Source organism: Mesoplodon mirus, assembly GCF_964341445.2.
Source record: "Mesoplodon mirus genome assembly, chromosome: 10".
Classification (NCBI taxonomy): Eukaryota; Metazoa; Chordata; class Mammalia; order Artiodactyla; family Ziphiidae; genus Mesoplodon; species Mesoplodon mirus.
Window position 1 is genome coordinate 67,211,028 of NC_138986.1, and position 26,156 is coordinate 67,237,183.

Here is a 26,156-nt window from a genome sequence, read left to right on the forward strand (position 1 = left end):
TTTTGGCATTCTTTTAGCAAAATTGTTTTAATACAAGACAGTAACCTATAGGTTTACCTAGGCCTGGAATGTGTCTCTTTCTTCTTTGTACCCAGCACAGCTTGCCAGTGGCTCAACCATAGCAGGTGTTTACAAGGTGGCTGTTCGTTAGAATGACCAATGAGGATTGGTAATGATTTCCAGAGGCACTGAAACAAATGAGTGAGTTTTTAAAACTTTGTTCTGCACCATGTTACTTTACTAGGAAACCAAATGCTGGATGAAGGGTTTGTGGAGGATTTTTCGGAGCAAATGGAAACTGCCATCCGGGCCCTCCTTTGTGCCATCCAGAACTTAGCAGAAAGAAATAGTAAAAAAACAGAGGAGAACACTCACCAAACAGGACCACAAGAAGACGGTATGTCTGAGATCAGGAAAATACTAGTTTCTTACTTGATTTAATTTTTATTTTGATGATCTTTTTTTGTGGCTCAATATTGAAGGCCAGATGTGGGAAATGATTCTTGGATGACTGGAGATGAAAAGAGTTTGTTTTCTGTTCCTTACCATGTCATTCTCTTCCGTGAATGAAAGAAGCAGCAGGCTGTGAGAGACTGCGGTCAGGACATCTAACACAACTCTTAGAGGATGACTTCTGGGCCGATGTGAGCACTTTGCATGTGCAGAAAATAATTTCCGCTGTCTCTGAGCTCTTGGAGAGGCTGAAATCGTCTGGCGAGGATGGCACAGCAGCGAAGCACACGGTAACCAGTGGTTCCTCAAAGGCTTATTGCTGTCCAGGTGGGCTGAGCAGAGGCAGAGGGGGTTTCACCTCGCTCCATGTGGTGGTCCCAACGCAGGCCTCCTCGGCAAAATCACTAAGAATCTCTTGATGTCTTTATACATGTAAACCTCACTGACAAACTTTGGAAAGCTTAGGGCTTGCTGGCTAAGGATTACAGTTGTAAGACGCATAGGTGCAAAAATGCTGCCAATCCAGAATATCCATTATCTTGGGGTTCTTTCACATCCTTATCACATACTCCTGGGTATTTGATGTGAATGGTGGATGTTGCCGCCATAACTAAGGCTTAATGGCCGCACTATGCAAACACCTATCCCTTCACAATAAGCCAGAAGAGGATGACGTTATCTCCCTAAGTCCAGAGAAGCAACTTATTTTTGAGGACTTGTGTGTTATTCTGTAGTATTGCCTCCAGTGCCAACTTTGATTCCCAGTAGAATTTGTATATAAACATATTTTTTAAACACCAAACAACCTTGTTAACTAACTGAGACTTAAGTGACTAAGAATTTAAAGTGTAGTGTTGTGAGGGTTTGTGTAAACAAGGAAGAGATCTCAGTGAGCAGGTGTTATGTACGTGTGTGTAAACAAAATGTACCATTAGTGACCTTTAATACATTCACAAGGTGGTACAACCGCCGTCACTACCTGGTCACCCCAGAGGAGACCTGGTGTGAGCAGCCTTTCTGATCTGTTTTGCCCCCAGTTCTTCACCCAGTCCTGCCGCTTGTTGGTGCGCCTGGTGCCCATGCTCTCCAGGTACTCGGACCTCGTCCTCTTCTTCCTGACCACGTCTTTGGCAACTCACCGCAGCACTGCAAAGCTGCTCTCTGTGCTTGCCCAGATCTTTACGGAGCTTGCCCAGAAGGTAAGGACTATTTACGTGGAGCACCACAGGGAAGCAGGTACCCATGTATTCCATACCCGTTAGTGTTTGGTTTGATGGGATTTTATTTTGGGCCTTCACAAATAGCAGGAGGTGATTTGCTCTCTCTGTGGAATTTTTAATTAATTTATATATATATGTATATGTTTTTGTAGGTGGAAAGCATTCTCTGAAAGGTATTAAGACAATTACAAAATACAATTTTTTTTCCCTGGGCTGCGCAGCTTGTGGGATCCTAGTTCCCTGACCAGGGATTGAACCCAGGCCCTCAGCAGTGAAGCACGGAGTCCTAACCACTGGACCACCAGGGAATTCCCACTCTCCCTGTGGATTTTTTTTTTTTTTTTTTTTTTGTGGTATGCAGGCCTCTCACCGCTGCGGCCTCTCCCGCTACGGAGCACAGGCTCCGGACGCGCAGGCCCAGCGGCCATGGCCCACGGGCCCAGCCGCTCCGCAGCATGTGGGATCCTCCCGGACCGGGGCACGAACCCCCGCCCCCTGCATTGGCAGGCGGACTCCCAACCACTGTGCCACCAGGGAAGCCCCTCCCTGTGGATTTTTTACTACTTTGTCTGGCCTCCTTTTACTAATCCTTTTTCCACTAAAGGTTTGGAACCTGAAGGTCTCTCACTGGGGAGCTCCCTAGACTCCACAGTCTGTCTAAAGGCTGCTGCTTTCTGTTCACACCCTTCTTTCCTGGTCTCCAATTTGAAATCTTCTTCTGATAACTCTGAGCTAGGCTTGTAGGACAGATGAATCCTTAAGGCTGTTAAGTTTTCGGTCGTTTATACTAACGCATGCTGAAATGGTAACGGGGCTCTTAATGTTAGGAGGGGCGTCTTTAATAGGGAAGTCATTCATTGATTCAGCCATGTACCCAGTGCTGTGAAAATCACTGAAGTTATAGAGATTGTAGACCCTACCCTTGGAATTCAGGGGCAGCAGTCAGAACTAACAGGCCCAGCCTGGCGTGCTAAGTCCAGTCACAAGGGTATCCAGTTCTGGGACTCAGAGTGAGTGAGTCACTTAGCCTCAGTTTCCTCATTTTACAAATGAGATTTGCATTTTTGTGAGAATCACCTTCAACTAAGTATATAGTTTTTTGTTTTTGTTTTTGTTTTGTCCCTAGTATTTTAAGATCTTTTCTGAATCTTAGTATAGGTGAGATGCACTTGAGGAAGATAGGAATTTATAAACTGAAGGTGAGGTCTAGGCTTCTTGTGAACAGTGAAAAGTTCTTAGTTCTCAGTATCTGGAATACTGGAAATGGTTAAAAAAAAATGGGAGCAAGCCCGTGCCTTGTATCTAGAGGATAAGTACGTACATTTGTTGAGTAATGGATAAATGAATGCCTCTCAGATTTGCCCCCTCTATCTGATGGGCACTGAGCCAGTCTTACATCCCATCACTTCTTGGAGGAAACACTTGCATGTAGAAGACAGTGGCAGGACAGTGTATGTTGAGGGTGCCCTGAGATTTGGGTCAGCTACGTTTGTCCACTTGCACCATTTCTCTTGTCTGACGAGTTCTAGAATGACTGTGGGCTGTCAGACCTGTGTGTGTTTGGGGGTAGCAGTGTGGGGTAGAAGTGGTTTTGATGAAAGCAAAGTGTTGGGAGCCCAGTGGCTGTCCCAGCTGCAGCCACTGTAGTAACATGACCTGCAGAAGGACATCCTGAATCTCCTTCCTTTATGGTTGATTCTGCCTGCATCTAAACATATTTCTTTAAAATAGTATATCTCACTGTCTTAACCAAAATGTATTTTTCAATCGACTTTCTAAGAATACATGTCCTGAAGGTGAGTTTGCCTTTCCATTCATTTAAATGTCCGAATTGTGTTCCTGTCCTCTCTGAGGAGTGCTGAGGGAACTTGAAAGTAGGTTAGACACAGTGCTAAGATAATAGATTTAGGGGAATTCCCTGGTGGTCCAGGACTCCGAGCTTCCACTGCAGTGGGGACACAGGTTCAATCCCTGGTCGGGGAACTAAGATCCCGCGTGCTACATGGCGAGGCCAAAAAAAAAAAAAGATAATAGATCTTGGTTGTGATTAAAGCACTTAATCCATAGGAAGCTAGTTCTGTGTAACTAAGTCACAATCAGTGTTTGCTGGTCTTGGAACTTGGTCTTGTTAGTTGACAGCTTATTTGTAGTACATTCTCGTCCTTAGATTGGCAAATATCTTGATAGCTTGTACTTTCTCAGATAAAATTTCTGATTGAGGGCCATGATTTTCTTCTTTTTCTGTTCACTTTTGTCCCACACACTAGTAGTTGATATTTGGGTTTGGGCTATTTTCCTTTTTCTTTCTTTTTTTTTTTTTTTTTTTTTTTTTTTTTGTGGTACGCGGGCCTCTCGCTGTTGTGGCCTCTCCCGTTGCGGAGCACAGGCTCCGGATGCGCAGGCCCAGCGGCCACGGCTCACGGGCCCAGCCGCTCCATGGCATGTGGGGTCTTCCCGGACCGGGGCACAAACCCATGTCCCCTGCGTCGGCAGGCAGACTCTCAACCACTGCGCCACCAGGGAAGCCCTGGGCTATTTTCTGACATGAAATACAGTTTTATTAACTCTTCACAAGTCTTGCTGTGTCTGACCTTGTTCTTAACTCTAGACCCCATTGCCATGCTGGGTGCCAGGGTGCCAGGTGCCTTGGCAGCAGACAGCCCAGGCCAGATACAGCACGTTCCCTGAGAGTGACAGATTTACTTCAAGAGCTGAAGGGGAAGGCATGTTTTTTTGTGTTGTAATTAACATGACTTTATTTGAGGAGCATCACACAAAATTTTCTTCAATAAAAGGAAATGAAATCTCTCACTTGTAGCATCTGCTTTCAAGTTGCTGTATCTCCAGGGTTACATGTCTTCTCTCTTTCTTTTCAGGCTTGCTAATTTGAGAAGTAAAGAAGGACAAAACCCCTTTGGGATTTAGACACTGAGAGTTTCTGTGCCACACCCCGCCCCATAACTTGCTCCTTAAATACTGTCCTAATGTATACCTCATTCAAATTTTTGTCTTGGCAAATGACAAATTACTACATGCCAGAGGCCTCCACAGAGTCTCAAAACCTTGTATATTAAATCTGATGTCAAGCTTTGAAACTGCATAATAACTGTTGTCACCAACAGAGGTCTACTGTAGTTCAATCAGATTTAAAATACTGAGCTAGAAAAGAATTAATCATTTATTTACAGTATTTTCTCCTGTAGCAGGACTGGAAATCCCTTCTTTATTGCTTTTTTTTTTTTTTACCTAACTTTCACTCTTTTTATTTTTGAGGGATTTTGCTTGCCCAAAGAATTTATGGAAGATTCAGCGGGAGAGGGAGCGACTGAGTTCCATGACTACGAGGGAGGTGGCATTGGAGAAGGCGAGGGCGTGAAGGATGTGAGTGACCAGATAGAAAATGAAGAACAGGTACGTTTTCACAGGCATGAAGTATGTATATAGTTTACAGAAGCTCACTCCTTTTTCACTATTTAAATTACATATATAAATGGTTTTTCTACTAGGTTAATGGTTTTCAAACTGTGATCTAGGCACCTAAGAATACTGGAGCTTAGGGAGTGGATGTAAATTAAAAGCTTAAAGACCACAGAAAGGAACTTTTGCAGCGCATTTATTGGTTGTAGCTATAATTTGGGAGGGAAATGATTAAAAAAATTTTTATTTTAAATGGGAAAACTTTTGCTGATGACTTCTAAGAGAGCATTTTTGGTAGTGGTTCATTTAGGGATAAAAAGCTTGGCTATTTTAAGTGATAATTGCATTAAACAATAATGCCAGTGTTGGCTGTTAATAGGATTTATTGTTGTATGTCTTTAAGACGTGGTGAAATTTTTAAAATCTATATCCTTTTTTATTTGGAATCAAGAATGCTTTTGAAATATTTAGATGCTTTGGACTAAGATTGTTGTGTTGCTTTTTTAAATTCCAATCTCATTTGGGACTGTTTTTTTAAACACACTACTTTTATTTGGATTTATCAACCGTGACTTGAAGAAAGAAGAGGTAGTGGAATTACTTTTTATCACTTATATTCTAAATTTAGAGCACTGCATAAATTTCTATTTAAGGTATGGTTATACTTATTAAAAATAAAGGAACAAACCAATCCAAGCTTCCTCTCTTCCTTTGAAGGGAAAATTGGAAACATAAAAAAAACAAAAGAGTAATGCTAGCATTTATGTGGCATAGCTCTCATGTACATTATGTGTGTGGATATATATACACAGATAACATACACATTATTGTTATTTTGGCCTTTTTCCGTATTTCTCAAATTTAACTTAATTAGCACATAGTACTTTGTTAATGGAAAAATAAAGGAAAAAGTAAACCTAACAGAAAAGTACAAATCCAATGTAAAAAACATTAAGTGGGATAGAAAGCTATCAAAACAGTTCGGCAGTATCTAATAAATTTTAAATGGTGTGTGTTCTTTGACCTAGGAATTCCATGTTTTCTTGTACAAATGCTAATAAGGGCCCAAGATAATAAATATGTGTATAATGGAGTGTGTTTATACAAGGATGCTCACTACAGCATTATTTATACTGGTGAAAATTATGAATTATTTAAATTATATTATTCATGCAGAATGATACTATAATTAAACACAATGAGATAGGTTTATAAGTGACAACATGGAAATATATCTAGGAGACATTTTTTAACTTAAATAAAAAAGCAGATGGCAAAACAGTTTGTCAAGTATAATCCCTTTTTGTTGAAGAAGATGCGGGAGGCCGGTATTGGTATACCCCATCTATATTTCTAAGTATCTGTTGGTGTACTTACGGATAAAAGTATGTGCCAGAACATCACCAGTGGTATTTACTCTTTCTGTTTTGCCTAGAGATTTTTTTTTTTTTTTGCGGTACACGGGCCCCTCACTGTTGTGGCCTCTCCTGTTGCAACGGAGCACAGGCTCCGGACGCGCAGGCTCAGCGGCCATGGCTCACGGGCCCAGCCGCTCCGCGGCATGTGGGATCTTCCCGGACTGGGGCACGAACCCGTGTCCCCTGCATCGGCAGGCGGACTCTCAACCACTGCGCCACCAGGGAAGCCCTTGCTTAGAAATTTTTAAGTGAGATTTTATTACTTTTGTATCTTAAAAAAAAGAACTTTAAAAATTCAGCAACAATGAAACATAACAACGTGAATCTTTTGTCCCAAATATAGTGTAGATTATGTAGGAATATATAGTTTAAGGAAAAGTGAAGAAAATTACATTCACTGGCGAGGGATAAATTAGGAGTTTGGGATTAACCGACACACATTACTGTATATAAAATAGGTAAACAACAAGGACCGACTGTATACCACGGGGAACTGTATTAAATATCTTGTAATAACCTACAATGGAAAAGAATCTGAAAAAGTGTGTTTGTATGTGTATATATAACTGAATCACTTTGCTGTACACCTGAAACTAACACAACATTGTAAATCAACTATACTTCAATAAAAAAATAAAATAAAAAGGAAGGTAGTAGGGGGAAAAATTACATTCACAGTTGGGTAATGTCTATGAGAGATCAAAGTGACAAAACAGATATTAAATTTATGGGCAATGTAATAAGACTGATGAATTTTCTTTTACCCTACAGAGAATGCATAGTCTTTTTTAATATGTATGGATTAAAAAAAAAATTCAGGGAAATTCCCTGGCGGTCCAGTGGTTAGGACTCTGTGTTTCCACTGCAGGTGGCCCAGGTTCAATCCCTGGTCTGAAGACTAAGATCCCACAAGCTGCCCGGCTTGGCAAAAAAACAAACAAACAATTCTCATGGAGAAAACCTCAACAAAATTCTATATTCTCTAACAAAAAATGTAATAAAACCGGAAATTAATTACAGAAATGTTAAAGCAAGTCACAAATTATGTGTATTTTCTCTCCCCAGAGATAATTTTATACCATTAATCTTGGCATTTATATATTCTATTTAGAGCTGAATAAACATTAGTAATGTTACAGTGTGCATTTATGTTTCTATAATGTTTTTTTGATATAGGCAGAAGATACATTTCAGAAGGGTCAAGAAAAGGATAAAGAGGATCCTGACTCAAAATCAGACATTAAGGGCGAGGATAATGCCATTGAGATGTCAGAAGACTTTGATGGGAAAATGCATGATGGGGAGCTTGAAGAACAAGGTTTGAGATGATCTGTCACTTCATTCTTATTCTTGAAAAATAAATATTTTATACAGGAAATTACATATTTCCAATAAGGAGCCTATTATACTCTTTTGGAACAAGTTGGTTACTCTGCATAACTGCAGGTGGAAACATCAGTGTATGCCTGTGCCATCCCCACCTCCGGTCAGAAGTCTCTAGTCCATTTTGGAGATTCTGCTCTTGAGTAGGCGGAGACGCTGACTCTGATGTTCTGGCTGCCTCGTGTGCCAGATCAGTGACTTCGTAGTGTCCTTCAGGGAAATCTAGAAGAGCAAGGAGATGATCCCTAGCAGAGCTTGGCTCTCAGCTCAAGTTAAATTGTTCTGGGGAGGTTGTTTTTTAATATATATATTTTTCTGATTACAAAATTAGTAGACATTTGTTATAGATGATTTGGAACAAAAATGCAGAAACCATATCGATACCCTTTAGGCCTACCACCCAAATCACTTAATCAGTTTTGGGTTATTTCCATTTCTTGCATGTATATATATGGACGCAGAGACCGTAAGTGGTTCTATAGTCTGCTTTTTTCATTTAACTTATGAACATTACATGTCATTGAAAATTATTTGATAATAAGATTTCTTACAGCACATTATCATCTGTTGTGTTTGAACCACAATTCAACTGTTGCCCTCAATTTCTGTCCAAAGTTTAATCTGAAATACAGTGTCTTACTTTAAGTGAATGCCTTGCAGAAATGATACCTGACCTCAGAGTAGAAGAATGTATGCATGCCTAAGTAGCGTTTAAGGGTATAACCTTTGTCAAAGTAGACCTTGAACGAAGACAAAGGCAAGAAAATTCTGGTTAATTGAGCTAGACACATGATTTGAGATGTTGGGTAAAATCATTGACATGGAGTATGTTGGAGACAGGGAGGAACCTTGGGAATTTCGTAGTCCCGCCTCATCATTTCCCAGGTAAGAAAGCAAAACCCAGTGAGGTTGCTGAAGTCCCATAATGAACACTCTCCCAGCACCAGAACTAGACATCCTGACAGCTGTTCCACCACCCTCCTCACAGTCTGTCGACATAACACGTCACAGACCTCCTTCCTCCTCCAAACAGTCTGCAAAACACAGTAGGACTACTTCAGGAGATCTAAAGCATCTCCTCTAGGGTGTTCTGTAGAAACAGGCAGTAAATCCCAGGTCGGACCCTTGCCCTGCCCTTACCTCTCCTGCATACACAGGAACAGATCAATTTGGGAATCTGCCGAACTAAGCTCAGCGCCTTCTTCCCTTTCAGAAGAGGATGATGAGAAATCAGGTAGTGAGGGTGGAGACCTGGATAAACAGATGGGCGATCTGAATGGTGAGGAAGCTGACAAACTAGATGAGAGGCTTTGGGGTGATGACGACGGTGAGGAAGATGAGGAGGAAGAAGACAGTAAAACTGAAGAAACAGGACCAGGAATGGATGAGGTAATTAAAAGATTCCCTCCATCACATAGTCCCTGGGTTGAGAGGAGGCAGCCTTCCTCCCAAATACCACTCCCTGCTGTTCACTGCTCGTCCTTTTCTGGCTTGGTTTTTCTTCTTCTGTTTCTTCCATCTCTGTTTCTTCTTTTTCCTCTGCTATCTAGGTTATCAATTGTCTTTATGGCTAAAAGAGTAGCCTGACCGGCATGTTCACGACAACTCCCCACCCCTGCTGTTCACACACCTGCCCTCACTGCTGCCATCCGGGCAGACCTGCACGTTCCCTCCAGGATGACATATGCCCTGTCGGCTGGATGTTTCCATAGGGTTGGCCCAATATGTGTCTAAGAGCTGCGTTAGGTAGGGTCACCCTATGTGAAAGCAGTTGTTCAGATTGAGAGCGAGGATTTTTGTGTTTTTTCTTCCTCTGGTATTTAGGAAGATCCTGAACTTGTTGCTAAAGATGACAACTTGGATGCTGGGAAGTCAAGCAGAGATAAAACCCAGCAAGATAAGAAGGAAGAAAAGGAAGAAGCAGAAGCTGATGATGGGCAAGGCCAAGATAAAATTAATGAACAAATAGATGAGGTAATGAGGATTCAGAACCAACCTGCTCTCCTGACTCAAGGCCAGGGCCACTGCAACGCACAGCTCCTGGGGTGTCTCAAGACATTTTTTTCCTGCTTATCATTTGCTTTCCCATTGCCTCATAAGGGAATGTGTAACAGAGCCTCTTAACCGGACATAAAATATCTAACTGTTGGTTACCGATGAGGTGGTCTTCATGCTGTTTGGACTCGTGCTGTAGTTTGGAAGCTAAAACCTGTGGTCTTTTTCTGTATTTCTTCCCATAAACTTCCGTGTCCTGTTTGAGATTAAGTAACGCAGCACCTCTTATCAGTGGAGAATGTGCACTGAAAGTGAAACTTGAAATTCCAACATGAAAATTCAAAAAATATTGGTAAAATTCTAATGTGTACTGGTAATTTTAGGGAAGAGACACTGTATTCTCTCAGCATAACTACAGTTGACCCTTGAGCAATGTAGGCGTTGGGGGCACTGCCCATCTGCAGGGTTGGAAATCTGTGTGTAACTTTACAGCTGGCCCTCTACATCCGCGGGTCCCACCAGCCACGGATCTGTGTGGCACTGTAGCACGTATTTATTGAAAAAAACCTGCATAAGTGGTCCATGTAAGTGGACCCACACAGTTCAGACCTGTGTTGTTCAAGAGTCAACTGTGTTTTGAGCTGATTATATGTGAATGCTACACTTTTTTTTTTTTTTTTTTTTTTTTGCGGTGCGCGGGCCTCTCACCGCTGTAGCCTCTCCCGCTGCGGAGCACAGGCTCCTGACACGCAGGCTCAGCGGCCACGGCCCACAGGCCCAGCCGCTCCACGGCATGTGGGATCCTCCCGGACCAGGGCATGAACCTGTGTCCCCTGCATCGGCAGGCAGACTCTCCACCACTGCGCCAGCAGGGAAGCCCCTGAATGCTACACTTCTTAAAAGTTCATTTTTATTTATTTTTTCCTGTTCTCTCCATTGTCCAAAGAGGGAATATGATGAGAACGAGGTGGACCCTTACCATGGCAATCAGGAAAAGCTGCCCGAACCTGAGGCCTTGGACCTTCCAGATGACTTGGACCTAGACAGTGAAGACAAGGATGGTGATGGGGACGCAGACAGCGAAGACGGAGAAGGTGTGTCTTTCGAAACCTAAAGAGCCCGTTGGAAGTCATTGAAACTGAGCAGTAACAGATTTCTCTTCAGGCCAGTGTCATGGCCAGGTCATTATCGTGTCTGGTCAGCACAATTCCAGTTGGATAAAATTCCTCGCCTTTTCTTTGTTTCTCCTCTGGGTAGACCTGAAGCTTGTAGACCAGCAGGTCTCTGTCACTCCCGTCATCTCCTGTCCTGTGTTTCAGTGCTGCTGTCCCAGGCAGTGCTGTCGCACACAGCCCCATCGCCCCACAGTGTCACCATGTGCCCCGTCTCAAGGGTTGATGTAAACACCGTGCAGTCCAGGTAGAGCCAGGCCTCTCGTGGAGCCCAGTCACAGCTTTCCTGGGAAAGTTGTTGAGTGTTGTGCATATGTTGTGTGTTTAGTCTGAAATATGAAATCACCATGGGGAGTGAAATGGAATAACCCCAAAAGAAATCACTTGGCATGGCAGTACTTCAGCGCCTCTGTCACCCACTGTTCAACCCGAGTGTGACTCCTTAGGGGTGCTGTCTAGTATCGGAAGCTTGTGTACGCGGTGCCGCTGAAATAGAGAGCCCCCGTCGTGGTGGGCAACCAGATGAAAGGTGGCGCCAGCGAGGCTCTGCTTCTTAGTGAATCAGTTACATATGTAGAAAGCTATTAAAAACACTGCATTGGAAAAAAAAGAACAAGTTACAAAAGAATTAATGAGAGGTACCATTTAGGTGGAAATGTAATACAAGAACCAGTACTATATATTGTTTATGGATACATCAAATATACGAACACATAGAAAGGAATAATATACAGTAACTTCAGGTTATGAGCTCTGAGGAAGTAGGAAGGGCAAAGGCATCCAGAATCCAGACAGCTGTGTCCAGAACCATTTATTTCTTAAAAATGAGTGACAAGTTTGATAGACTTGTGGTAACACATTAACATCTGTTAAATCTAGGAGGTGAGTATATGGCTCAAATTTAAATGCATTTCTCACGTTTAAGGTATTTGGTAATTCGTGCTTAGAACAGTCTTCGCTCTGTGAATCTCTAGTTTACTTTTTTGTAATAAATTTATTTTATTTTTATTTTTTGGCTGTGTTGGGTCTTTGTTGCTGTGCATGGGCTTTCTCTGGTTGCGGTGAGCGGGGGCTGCTCTTTGTTGCAGTACACAGGCTTCTCATTGCAGTGGCTTCTCTTGTTGCAGAGCACGGGCTCTAGGCACATGGGCTTCAGGAGTTGTGGCACGTGGGCTCAGTAGTTGTGGCTCGCGGGCTCTAAAGCGTAGGCTCAGTAGTTGTGGTGCACAGGCTTAGTTGCTCTGCAGCATGTGGGATCTTGCCAGACCAGGGCTCAAACCTGTGTCCCCTGCATTGGCAGGCACCACCCGGGAAGCCCTCTAGTTTACTTTTTAAATGTAGTATAAGCTGCTGCTTCTAAGGCATTTCCATTAACTTATAATTTTGGAATCTTACTTCAACCTTAACAACCAAGCATAAAATTAAAATCCACTGAGAATCTAATAAGCCATTTGCCCTAGAAAAATATCCAGGCTCGTTTTAAGCTACTGAGTATATAAACTAAGAAGCAATTACTATTAAAAAAATTTTTATAAGTTTTATACAATTCTTTCCATTTACAGTTACTACAAAATATTGGCTCTATTCCCCATGTTGTATAATACATCCTTGAGCCTGTCTTACACCTGATAGTTTGTACCTCCCACTCTCCCACCCCCAATACACATGCACACACCCCCGCACATGCACACAGACACACACACACAGGTAACCACTAGTTCTCTCTGTGAATCTGAAGAAGCAATTATTTTAAAGAATTATTTGCTAACAAAATAACTGATTTCTGAAGTGCCCAAAGTATAGAAAAGCTCTTTTAGATAAACAAAATGTTTAAATAAGATTGTTCCCATTTGAATATATGTTGTATTTTCTGTGTATGGTAAAGAATGATGTCTACCAATTATTCCCAGTGATAATTGAAAATTAGACTGGCATTTCCTATCTGTTCTAAAATATTCCTATTGTTGTGGTGGCTTTTAGGATTTTTTAGTGGATTACTTATTCTTTAATGAAATGCACCATCTAAACAGTTGTATGCAATATGTAAGTACGGTTAAGAGCAGACGTAGGCAAAATTTTTCTGTGAAGGGTCGGTCAAATAATTAACATACAGTCTTTGCAGGTCATATGCTGCAACAGAGTCGCAAATACTTAGTTCTGCTCTTAGAGTGTGAAAGCAGCCGTAGGTAATACAGAATGGATGGGGTAAACACATAGGTAAACGGTTGGTGCAGATGTGTTCCTATAAATCTTGTGGAGAAATTTGCAGAAATATGTGGATGGCCAGATTTGGCCCAAGGACCATAGTTTGCCAACTCCTGGTTCGAGAATAATAATAAGACACTTGTGTAACTACATCCCATCTTAAGAAATCACATTGTTTGGTTTTTAAATTCTGTGTTCCTTCTTTTGGTTTCATCTGTCCAGAAGAGAATCCTTTGGAAATTAAAGAGAAACCAATGGATACTGTAGAAGCAGGTCATGAAGCCGAAGACATAAACGAAGAGACTGAGACTGACCAGAATGAAGGCCAGGGTCAGCACGAGCCTGAGGGAGGCTCCAGTGAAGATGACCAGGAGGAGGGGGAGGAAGAGATGGACACAGGAGCTGCCGACCAAGACAACGATGTTGCCCAGCATCCTGAAGAGAACACAGAGGAGGAGCAGCAGTCTTTGGAGGACAAGGACGCCAGTGAGGAAAGTGCAGAGAAGGACGTCCCTGTTGACCAAGGTCTCCAGCCTCAGGTATCATGGCGGGTCTGGCTTGTCTTCGATTAAAACTATGATGATGAGAAAAAATTACCTTCTTCCCACTGGGATCTCGCTTAGGCTACTTTGCCGAGCAGCTTTATGTTTCTGTTTAAGACCCACTTTGGCCGATCCCCTCCCTGCAGACTCCCCTTGGTGAGGGGGGCCTCCCACCTCATCTTCGTCCTCCAGAGCAGTTAATGCTGTGTTTGATTTCCCTGCAGATGCAGGAAAAAGAGGAAGAAGGGGAGAACTCTGACACGGAGCAGCAGGTGCCAGAGGCTACGGAGAGGAAAGAGCACGACTCCTGCGGGCAGATGGGCTTGGAGAGCGAGCAGAGCGAGCATGCCGTGGAGCTGGCGGGGGCCGCGCCCGAGAAGGAGCAGGGGAAGGAGGTGAAGGGCCCTCTCTGCCTCGCCCGCTGCCCCTTGGGGGAGGGCCTCTTCTCCCTGTCCGAAACCAAGTTCTGTTTAGTAGTAGTTGGTTCGTGTGTGACGTTTATCTGTGGTTGACATCTAACATATCATCTCCCGTTCGTTAAGAAAGTGGTCGTACACCTAATTTTATATGCCCCCTGGAACAAATCCCAGAATACTTTTACACACTTTATTTAAGTATGTGCTCAATGAGAAAAAGTTACTAGAGTGTAGTTCTCTGTGGGAGAACCAAGTTCAAATTATATTTTAGAAAGCTCCTAAGGAAAGAAGGGTTGACTTGAGACTTCATGCAGTGGTATGGCTCTAGTATGTAGTAGGGCTTCCCTTTTCCTCGCTGTTCACCAGGCTTCTAAACATTAATTTCAAATGGAAAGTACCTCTTCATTCCTTGACATAGGGTGAGGTGTCTTTTGTGGCCCAGTTGGGGCACTGGCAGCCTGGAAGGAGCCCTGGAAGTTGGAGGGCCTGCTACTCAGAGGTTTCTCTGGACAACTCCCTTGGCCTCTCTGCACCCCTACTTTCTCAGCAATAATTACAACAGTTTATATTTCTCATCCCCCTTCCAAACCATTTACTGAGCACCCATTAGGTGCTGAGCATTTCATTACTTTAGCAAGTCTTCATCGTGGCCCTATAAGATAGATATTATTGTTCTTTGTATGTTCTCCATTTTATTTTTTATTTTATTTTATTTTATTTTATTTTTGGTACGTGGGCCTCTCACTGTTGTGGCCTCTCCCGTTGCGGAGCACAGGCTCGCTCCGGACGCGCAGGCTCGGCGGCCATGGCTCACGGGCCCAGCCGCTCCGCGGCATGTGGGATCTTCCCGGACTGGGGCACAAACCCGTGTCCCCTGCATCGGCAGGCGGACTCTCAACCACTGCGCCACCAGGGAAGTCCATATTTTTTATTTTTTAAGAACATTTTTCTTTTTCTTTTCTTTTATTTAGTTTTGGCTGCGTTGGGTCTTCATTGCTGTGCACGGGCTTTCTCTAGTTGCAGCGAGCGGGGGCTACTTTTCGTTGTGCGCATGCTTCTCATTGCAGTGGCTTCTCATTGTAGAGTTGTGGCACATGGGCTCAGTAGTTGTGGCTCTTGGGCTCTAGAGAGTAGGCTCAGTAGTTGTGGCGCACGAGCTTAGTTGCTCCGCAGCATGTGGGATCTTCCTGTACCAGGGATCGAACCCATGTCCTCTGCATTGGCAGGCGGATTCTTAACCACTGTGCCACCAGGGAAGTCCCTATGTTCTCCATTTTATATCTGAGTTAAATAAGCCCCAGTGAAGTTAAATGACAATCTCCAGAGTACTCAGCTGGTTGGTGATGAAGCCTGGTTTCAAATCGAGGTCTGTCCCACCTTCAGAGTAAGCTATTACCTCCCGTAGAGAAGGAACTAACGAAGTCCCACAGGAGGGTAACAGACTCAGGTCTAGATGCTCTCGTTTCTGCCCACAGGCCAAGCCTTAGTCATGGGTGAGTTCCAGAGCAGACAGGCAGGTATGGTGACAGTTGTCCCTTGGGGTCCAAGAAGGATTGATTCCAAGACTCCCCTGGATACCCAAATCCAAGGCTGCTCAAGTCCCTTATGTAAACTGGCGCAGTACAGTGGGCCCTCCGTGTCCCCGGATATAGAGTGCCAACTGCATATGACTGTGAGATGAGAATGGTGAGAGGAGTTGTGCACAGTGCAGTCGATAACCAGATACTTGCACAGCTTCCTCCACCTCATTCTTTGTGGCTTGGATTTCACAGGAACACGGCAGTGGAGCTGCGGATGCAAACCAGGCAGAAGGCCATGAATCCAACTTCATCGCCCGGTTGGCCTCTCAGAAAAACACCAGGAAAAACACACAGGTCTCTATCAGTCTATCACTCTTCACCTAAACTTAGGTGAAGGCTGCATGTAAAATGATGTTCTAAATGTAATGGTTTAAAAAAAAAAAACTACCAAATTCCCAGCCTTTGCTGTCTCACCATGATTGTCAGCCTTGGTGAGCAGACCAGGACTGTGGGGCTTTCCCAGCTGGGGCTTCTTCCCTGTGTGGAGACAGACACACACAGACACACGCACACAGACACACGCACACAGAGACACAGACATGCATGCACACACAGACGCATGCACGCGCACACACACCCTTATCCTGTTAAGTTCTTATTATGGAGCCTAAAAACCAGGTGTTCTGTGTTGTTGCCAAGGACTAACCAGTCTTACTCTGTTCACTGTCCATTCTCTTTTTTGTTTTATTTTTAAATTTTTTAAAATTTAATTAGATTTATTTATTTTGGCTGCACTGCATGGCTTGCAGGATCTTATTTCCCCAACCAGGGATTGAACCCAGGCCCCAGCAGTGAAAGCGACGAGTCCTAACCACTGGACTGGCAGGGAATTCCCTCTTTTGTGTTTTAAAAATAAGGTTTTTTAAAATGGGGTATTATTCATGCATGTGATACAAAATTAGTATATAGAAACCAGTCCCCTAAAAAGCTTCCATTTTATTCCTGTCCCCAAGCCACCCAAGGGACTATGCTCAGAGCATATTGGTGCTGCCAGTCTTGTCTTCTTTCTAAGAGACTTTCTGCATATGTAGTATAGGTATGGATGTTTGTGTGTGTGCATCTCCCTGTGTGAGAGTGTTTCTTTGCCTCTTTGCCTTTGTTTCAGGTATAAAAGTATATCATAGAGATTGCTCTGTATATGTATTTAGAGATCTTCCTATTAACAGCTTCACTGAAATCCACTCTTGTATGGTACACCTGGTTAACTTAATCAGCCCCCTGAGGGTAAACATTATGATTATTTTTACTCTTTTTGCCATTACAGACAAGGTTCTGATGAATTTCCTCATATTTCCCACAGAGTTTTAAGAGGAAACCTGGGCAGGCCGACAACGAACGCTCCATGGGTGACCACAATGAGCGTGTGCACAAGAGGCTGAGGACTGTGGACATGGACAACCACACTGAGCAGGGCCCGGCCCAGGCCCAGGCCCAGGCCCAGGCCGAGGACGCGGAAGCATTTGAGCACATTAAACAGGGTAGCGAGCCCTATGATGTACAGACCTACGGTACGACGCAGGGAAGGCTTCTCCTTTGCTCCCTGAGCTCTGTGAGCGCTTATGCTGTGTGCCCGCCAGGTGTTCTTACAAGTCATCTTAGGAGGGAGGGGAAATGGCTTTTTAAACTAGTTTCCTTCTAATTAGAACTGTGCAGAAATACAATTTGTTTTGGATATAAAGATATCTGTAGCCAAGTGCAGGGTTTCAGTGCTCAGGGTTCTGGGTCTGGTGTAAGCCTTTTAAATATCTTTGGTAATGGTTGGCCGTATCCAAACCCAGCACTGATAACAGGGATTCTGAGTAGTGGACATTTCTTCAGAATCACCCGGCAATGGTAGGAGCTGTGAACTTGAAATATGTGTTTCAAGAAAGGAGAGAGGACTTCCCTGGTTGGCACAGTGGTTGAGAATCTGCCTGCCAATGCAGGGGCACAGGTTCGAGGCCTGGTCCGGGAAGATCCCACATGCCACGGATCAACTAAGCCCGTGCACCACAACTACTGAGCCTGCACTCTAGAGCCCGCGAGCCACAACTACTGAAGCCCGTGTGCCTAGAGCCTGTGCTCCGCAACAAGAGAAGCCACCACAGTGAGAAGCACATGCACCGTTACAAAGAGTAGTCCCCGCTCACCACAACTAGAGGAAGCCCGCACGCAGCAATGAAGACCCAGTGCAGCCATAAATAAACAAGGAGAAAAAAGATCTCAGCTTAGAAAGGGAGTAGTCAGTCGTCACTCAGTCTCCGCTTCAAGTTCTCCTGGTAACTTGTCACTGTTTCGTTCCTAACATGCAAGCTGGTGTTGCTAATGTGTACTATGAGGATGGTACAACAAGACTGCTCTGCTGTGGATTACTGTTTTCTCTCCCTGTCCCCACTTTGAAGAAAAATGAAGCAATACCAGTGATGGCTGCCATGCATGGAGCTTTTACCTTGTGCCCAGCACCGTTATGAGCCTTTGCGGCATGACCATGGAGTTCCGCTAACAGTCTTTACCAGCTAGGATTTCTCCATTTTATAGATCAGCACACTGAGGCCGAAGATGTTTAAGAACTGGTCCAAGATCACGATGCTGGGATTCCCATGCTGATCTTTCTGTGCCCCGTATTGTTATACTTTATCACTACAGTTTTTCCACCCGTAACTTGGCAATGAGGATGGTTCCATTAGCTGCTCTGAGTCACGTGCCTGGCGTGTTTATTCTGGTTCAGTGTCTGGCCATAGCATTAAAAACCCAGCTAAACATCCAACTCTATGGTCACATGTATAGTTACACTGTATCCTTGAAGCTTCTGGCCGGGGGGCGTGGCGGGGAGTGTTAAGCACTTACATCAGTAGATCACAGACAAGCCAAGTACTGTGTCCAAGCCACATAACCAGTCAGTGGCAGAATCTTGGAAACTACGAATGACCAAAAGCACACCCACTTGTGATGGCTTTGTCTGCAGAGAGCTGACTTTTTCATGTGTGTGCACTTTGTTGGCAGATGTGGCTAGCACGGAGCAGCAGCAGTCTGCAAAGGACCCCAGCGAGGCTTGGGAAGAGGAGGAGACAGAGGATGCCTCCGTGGGCACAGGGGAGCAGGAAGAGCTCTGCACAGTAGACATGGAGCAGCTGGAGTCAGAGGAGGCCAGGTCGGGGCGCACAGCCGGGCCAGGTGAGTCCTGCAGTGAGCACACCCTCCTGCCTAAGCTCTCTGACTCACAGAAGCCATTTCTCTGGTGCTGCAGTCGCGCTTGGTCAGTTCTTTCCCCATCCTAACCCATGGCTTAGAGATTCATTTGCCCATAATGATTTCCCTGTACATATTTCATTTGGGAGTAGGAAGGTAGGTGTTACAGGACGCTGTCCTTCACGGACACCCTTGAAACTTGAGTTGCAGACAAAATCCCAGCAGTCTTTATTATTTTTTTATCTTATTTATTTTTAAAATTTATTTATTTATTTTTGGCTGCATTGGGTCTTCGTTACTGTGTGCGGGCTTTCTCTAGTTGCAGCAAGCGGGGGCTACTCTTTCGTTGTGGTGCACAGGCTTCTCGCTGCGGTGGCTTCTCTTGTTGCGGAGCATGGGCTCTAGAGCGCAGGCTCAGTAGTTGCGGCACACAGGCTTAGTTGCTCCGCGGCATGTGGGGTCTTCCCAGACCAGGGCTCGAACCCGTGTCCCCTGCATTGGCAGGCGGATTCTTAACCACTGCACCACCAGCAAAGCCCAACCCAGCGGTCTTTTTAAAATATGTAGAAGAAAACAGAATAGTACACATACTCCAGTATGACCAGAAGATATATTCTTTTTTTTCCCTTTCTTATTTATTTATTTATTTATTTGGTTGCACCAGGTCTTAGTTGTGGCAGGTGGGCTCCTTAGTTGCGGCTCACTGGCTCCTTAGTTGTGGCACGCATCTGGGATCGAGTTCCTTGACCAGGGGTTGAACCCGGGCCCCCTGCACTGGGAACGCAGAGTCTTATCCACTGTGCCAGCAAGGAAGTCCCCCAGAAGATATATTCTTGAGTATTAGAGAAACAATATTTTTAATTATATGAAAATATACTATATTTAAACATTTTATTTAAAGAAATAGGGGAAATGCATGTGAGAAGGTAACAAAACTTCTTACATACAGTTCCATTTCATAGCTGACCAAGTGCTATTACAAGGCTGTTTTTTTTTTTTTTTTAATTCATTCAACACATGAAAAAATAGCTTTATCAGCAATGGTATAAGTGCAAATTCAAAAGAACTTGCTAAATTCAAAAACTTTTCCTTCTGCTTTCGTCTTCTCAGGGGCGTTAGAACTGCTGACTGCCCGGCTGTTACAGGACAGTGGGAAAGGCATAGCTCTGTGATTAGACCTTCCTAGATTCAAATCCAGACTTTCTCTTACTTACTTACTTTAGGTTGAGGCAAATTATTTGTCTTCTTTGTCTCAGCTTCCTCATTTATAAAATGGAGCGATGATGTTATTTTAGTTTTTGGTTCTGTCAGAGTTCTGCATGCACATAGTTTATTTATTTGCATGAACATAGTTTAATGGATCACACGGTTCTGTGAGGCTTGTCAGGGTAAAACAGTCTCCCCCCACTTCCACCTCCCAGAACAGCTGCCTTCCATATCAGGGTGGGGAGAGGGGGAAGTTGAGGGAGTGAGAATTGGCAGACCGTGTCAGAGAGAAAGGACACGTGGAGCCGAGGTGTTAATGTGCCGGGGAGTGAATGAGTGAAGTCTGAGTATTGTTAGGATTGACACGTGACTGTGAAGGCTGAGTCTTCATGTTGACATTGTGGTGTGAGAACAGGCTTTGAAGAGATGGAGATGGAGACCCAAACTGTTAACACAGAGGAAGACCAAGACCCCAGGACAGACACACCCCACAGGGAGACAGAGAATGAGAAACCAGAGAGAAGCCGAGATTCGACCATTCATACAGCCCATCAGTTCCTTGTGGACACGATTTTCCAGGTACTAAAACTTTCACAAATTACTACTTCGCTAAGTTGACAAAACGCAATTATAAGTTGCTTTTAAACAGCTTAAGACATGTTTGTCTTAAAACCTTTATATAGCATCTGGTTGTTTTGGGGTATCATATCCTTATCAGTCTTTTAAGGAGTACTGTTGGTACGACTGTGTTCTCTGAGCAGTTAACACACTTCTAACGGTTAATCCCAGGGTCACCGTGGGTGGTCTGTGTCCTGACTTGGCCACGATGGTGGGTCTTGTCCTCGGACCTCTGGCTCTCACATCCACCAGCCTTGTGTGAGGAGCCTGCAGGACAGTTAAGTTTATGTTGGTTAAGTAGGAAGAATCGTTGGCTTAATGCCTGCATTTAGGAAGAGCCAATTAACTGAGTTGTTTTCCCTAATTCTTTGACTTAATTATAGTCTAGATTAATTAAAGAATATTTCCATTATTGATATCTTCCTGGGTACTTTCTTTGTTTTACTGGGATGGATTTATTAAATGTTAAAATTTCCTTTATCCATTTTGCCTCTACATAATGGGAAGGAGAAGAAGAATGGCTGTCTGGCGTCTTAATTGTGCCATTAAATTTGCTCAAGTTTTGCATCTCAGGGGGAGTTCATACTGCAGGGAATAAGGCAACCAGGTATAGTGAGTTGGTGATTCCAACCTGGGTCTCCTCTATCTGTGGCTTTTCCCTCTTAGCCCTTCTTAAAAGATGCCAATGAACTAAGACAGGAGCTGGAGAGACAGCTGAAAACATGGCAGCCACACGAATCTGGAAACCCAGAAGAAGTAAGTCACTGGTCTTTTTATAAAATATCTTGACTTTTGTTTTTTAAGGTACAGGAAATCCAATTACTTTGGTCAAAGCGACCGAGTATATGGAGAATATAATAATTCTGAAGCCTACATCTGTCCATTGTTTTCTGCCTGCTTTGCCATTAGATCTGTAGCTTAATTAAAACAGAGAGAAACTGGTGTGTTTAATTCTTTAACTTCCATTGCTCAATCTGTAATGGACGTAATAGACGTGACAGTGGTTGAAACATGGGGCAAAAGTCTATACTGTGTCACTCTCTGAATAGGCCACCTGGAACACTGCCAGCTGATATGGCAGTGTAGATTAACCAGGTGTTTCCTTTTCAATGACCTTGCATCCTAAATTTACTAATATTTACTAAATATACATATTTTAATTTTGTATCTCTTATTATTCTCACCACATGTATGTATTGACTGCTCTGCCATAATTGGCAAAAAAAAAAAAAAACTAACCATGGAGCTTTATATTCAGGAAATAAGCACACTGCTGAGTGTTACTGGAGAGGTTTGCACTCGTCACTTTTGTTTTTGAAACATGAGCCCGAGAGACCATGATTAAGTGGCTGGATCTCCTGGCACCAAAATTACCCATCACAGCTCCCTCTCCATATGAAGGGTACACGTTATATACTCCTCATAGGTGATGTGAATAAGGCATTGATTTGGTCATGAATTCCAGTATTTTATTACCTTGCTTTCTCATTGGAACTGCGAGTTGTGGCTTTGGTGGAAGAGGAGACATTTTATTTATTTACTTTTAATTTATTATTTTTAAATTTTATTTATTTATTTATTTATGGCTGCATTGGGTCTTCGTTGCTGGGCGTGGGCTTTCTCTAGTTGCAGCGAGCAGGGGCTACTCTTTGTTGCAGTGTGCGGGCTTCTCATTGTGGTGGCTTCTCTTGTTGAGGAGCACGGGCGGGCTGTAGGCACACGGGCTTCAGTAGTTGTGGCTCTCGGGCTCAGTAGTTGTGGCTTGCGGGCTCTAGAGCGCAGGCTCAGTAGCTGTGGCTTGCGGGCTCTAGAGCGCAGGCTCAGTAGCTGTGGCGCACGGGCTTAGTTGCTCCGTGGCAAGTGGGATCTTCCCGGACCACGGCTCGAACCTGTGTCCCCAGCACTGGCAGGCGGACTCTTAACCACTGCGCCACCAGGGAAGCCCAGGAGGAGACGTTTTAAACCGGGTGAATCAGATAGCAGCTTGACAAGAGAAGCAGGTTGCTTTCTACTGCTTTGCTTCAGGCCTTCATCTTGCTGTGAGGACTTTGGTTGGCTTCAGCCTTCTAAGGGTCACTTACATGTTGTTGCTGTGTTGTCACAGGAGAAGGCAGCAGTGGACATGTGGCAGAGTTACCTGGTCTTAACGGCACCTCTTTCACAGCAGCTGTGTGAACAGCTTCGTCTCATATTAGAGCCTACCCAGGCTGCCAGACTGAAGTAAGTCTTCTCCATTGGATGCACTCATGGTGCCCTGGAAAGGTGGCAGTGTCACCTTTTCTGCTGAGCTTATTAGCACGTAACAGCTATGGTGCTGGCGTCTAGGTTGCCACTTGTGCTGCACAGGCTCTAGCATGGCGTTCCTCACCTTGTTGCCATTTTATCATCTCTACCACAGAAGTTTCTGTGAAGTTCAGTATGAATGCACTTTCTGTGACTAGTTAATTAATACCTGATGAGAAAATTGGCTGAGCCTTTGGGTGTGTGTGCTGGTCACCTTCTACATGTTGGATCACTCACTCGCTGCATGTGTCACTCACCTAGATCTTCCAAAGATGTGTCCAGAAGCATAGTTTTAGAACACAAAAGAGAATCCAAGACTTAATATTCAATGCAAACATTATTTTTCTTTTTAAAAAGTGTTTAAAATTTTCTAAAAGGACCTAATTATTCTTGCCACATACATACCCAGTTTTTCTGGCTGCTGATCAAGAAGATCCCAGCCCTTAATAATCTCAATTGACAGTAACACTGCATTGTGCCAGGTTACTGGTTATTTGGTATAACTGGTTATAAGTTATTATTACTGTGACTTTATCCTTAATCTTGCTCCTGTTTGGTTAAATTTAACAGAGGAGACTATCGAACTGGGAAGCGACTGAACATGCGGAAGGTCATTCCATACATTGCCAGTCAGTTTCGGAAAGACAAGATTTGGCTTCGAAGGACCAAGCCCAGTAAACGCCAGTATCAGATTTGTTTGGCTATCGATGACTCTTCTAGCATGGTAGACAACCATACCAAACAGGTAAGGAGGAGAGGTGTAGTGGCAGTTCGATGGGCCACCTGAATGTTTTAAATATGTTCTGGCTAAAAAACACTTTGAAATACCAGTTAGTTTGTTCTGAGAATATGAGACCATATTTGAGAAGATCTAAGATTTAAAGAGTTCAAAGGGGCAATTTCAGGACGTCTCAAGAAATTTTGGTGTCTTACTGCTGTAGGTCGTTTAGATTGTTGTGTTTCTTAGCATTGCCAGGCTATTGTCTAGTCGCAGAGTAAGTAAATTTGTCAGTGTTTACTTTCCACTGAATGAATGTACTATATTTTTTAAGACCATGCACAACGTAATAACTGAATAGCCCTGATACTTTTTTTTTTTTTTTTTTTTTTTTTTTTTTTTTTTTTTGCGGTACGCGGGCCTCTCACTGTTGTGGCCTCTCCCGTTGTGGAGCACAGGCTCCGGACGCGCAGGCTCAGCGGCCATGGCTCACGGGCCCAGCTGCTCCGGGGCATGTGGGATCTTCCCGGACTGGGGCACGAACCCATGTCCCCTGCATCGGCAGGCGGACTCTCAACCACTGCGCCACCAGGGAAGCCCTGAGTATCCCGGATTTTTTAAGATGTCTTCAGTACACGTTTCTTTACGTCTGTGTAGTTAGTGTTCTATGTTAGTGTTCTATCAGCAGTAACAAGGCTTAGGAGCCTGGAAAACACACACACCCACACACACCCACACACACCCACACACACCCACACACACACACACACACACACCCACACCCCACCCCCACCCCCGCCGTCAGGGACGTGGGGAGTCGGGGGAGGTCTTCACTGTGATGCTGTTGCCCAGCACAAGTCAGCGAGCAGCCTGAAGTCTGTGCATAAGCTCGCTGGAAAAAGTGTAACCTCCGCACCTGTGTTCAGGTCTCAACTCCCCACTTAGTACTGCGTGACTTTGGGCAGTTCATTTTATGTCTGTCAGTTTTACCTTCTGAAAACATGATGATAACAATACTTACCTCAACCTCAGAGTTGTTATGAAGACTAAGTGAAATCATGTATACAGAGCGGTCAGTTCAGTGCCTGGCACTTGATACATGTTCAGTAGATGTTAGTTGCTACAAGTATCGTCATCTTTTTAACTGAATTTAAATTCTAAAACTGTACTGTCATTTATGCATAGATTAGAATAAATCGGTTTTTAAAATCTTTTACCCATGAGAGATTACTTTATGTAGTCAAAAAATGGGGAAGAAACCTTAAAAATGTATGGACCAAATTTCTCAAGATCTCTTTTATTGGATAATGTCTAGAGCAGACCTTTCCTACGAGTATAAAGGATATTGGGTTTCAGCGCTTGTGCTATTAGCCAAGGCCTAAGACTACCAAAGCCACCAAAGCCTCTGAGTTGGTTGTGAATAGCCATATTGATGTTGTTCCCCTGTGTGCCATACCAAAAAAGTAGTGTTTTCTGTGGGAATCTTGGTATAAAAAAGGTTGAAAGGCATTGGTGTAGAGGATATTCCGATTTCTTCAACCCTTCACTTTGTTTCACAGCTTGCCTTTGAATCTCTGGCTGTGATTGGAAATGCTCTAACCTTTCTGGAAGTGGGTCAGATTGCGGTGTGCAGGTAAGAGTGCCTTTTAATCCCATTGGGAAAACCAGCCTTTTTTTGCATGACAAAAAATAACTCCCATTGTATTTGGTTTTTCTCCCCCAAGTTTTGGAGAGTCCGTAAAGCTGTTACACCCATTTCACGAACAGTTCAATGATTACTCAGGGTCCCAGATTCTGCGGCTCTGCAAATTCCAACAAAAGAAAACCAAGATTGCTCAGGTATGCTGATGACTTCAGATGTCTTCTGCAGTTATTTTATGGTATAGGAGAGACATAATTTTTAGAACTCCCTCCTCCCCAGCATGGTAAAATTTACAATAGAGAATAGTCCTAAGCCTCAGCCGGTGTACCACTGGAATAGAATCTCCCTTGGCATCCATTATTAAATAGGATGTGATCTCTTTTTCTGTTTTTCAAAGATCACTTGACTTTGCATCATTGATTTTCTGGCTCCCTATTTTGAGAGGTTTGGAACAATGAACCACCTCCCAGTACCCTTATCAAGTGGGTCAAGGCCAATTTCTCTACCATTTAGCCTAGAGAAGAAGATGTGAAATAAAGCCAGTGACTTGCTCAGGATGGCATACGTTCTAAACACAGCATGGGATAACAATTCCGTCCTGATTCCTGCCGTAATTTAGCCTCCTTCACGTTACACTGGATATTTTATGTTTTCTTGCCTTCTTTTTTTTGCTCAGCTCTTTTCCTTTCTTGAAAGAAGACAGCTCTTTGGTTCATTTGG

General features: G+C 43.7%; 1 protein-coding gene across 3 annotated transcripts in view; it reads left to right on the forward strand.

The window, feature by feature from the left end:
- The window catches only part of MDN1 (midasin AAA ATPase 1), a 159,137-nt gene that overhangs the window by 128,638 nt on the left and 4,343 nt on the right, over positions 1 to 26,156 (forward strand). Inside the window, exons 81-99 of one of the 3 annotated variants that reach the window (XM_082633597.1) lie at positions 245 to 397; positions 574 to 743; positions 1,491 to 1,652; positions 4,947 to 5,084; positions 7,685 to 7,826; positions 9,105 to 9,280; positions 9,716 to 9,865; positions 10,833 to 10,980; positions 13,486 to 13,802; positions 14,030 to 14,200; positions 15,994 to 16,095; positions 17,102 to 17,309; positions 18,784 to 18,954; positions 20,591 to 20,754; positions 21,460 to 21,549; positions 22,898 to 23,013; positions 23,647 to 23,821; positions 25,354 to 25,427; positions 25,519 to 25,633. In XM_082633597.1, the coding sequence (XP_082489723.1) occupies positions 245 to 397; positions 574 to 743; positions 1,491 to 1,652; positions 4,947 to 5,084; positions 7,685 to 7,826; positions 9,105 to 9,280; positions 9,716 to 9,865; positions 10,833 to 10,980; positions 13,486 to 13,802; positions 14,030 to 14,200; positions 15,994 to 16,095; positions 17,102 to 17,309; positions 18,784 to 18,954; positions 20,591 to 20,754; positions 21,460 to 21,549; positions 22,898 to 23,013; positions 23,647 to 23,821; positions 25,354 to 25,427; positions 25,519 to 25,633 (2,942 nt within the window). The remainder of the gene's footprint in view (positions 1 to 244; positions 398 to 573; positions 744 to 1,490; positions 1,653 to 4,946; positions 5,085 to 7,684; positions 7,827 to 9,104; positions 9,281 to 9,715; positions 9,866 to 10,832; positions 10,981 to 13,485; positions 13,803 to 14,029; positions 14,201 to 15,993; positions 16,096 to 17,101; positions 17,310 to 18,783; positions 18,955 to 20,590; positions 20,755 to 21,459; positions 21,550 to 22,897; positions 23,014 to 23,646; positions 23,822 to 25,353; positions 25,428 to 25,518; positions 25,634 to 26,156) is intronic. The other 2 variants (XM_082633598.1, XM_082633599.1) reach the window with 2 other exon arrangements.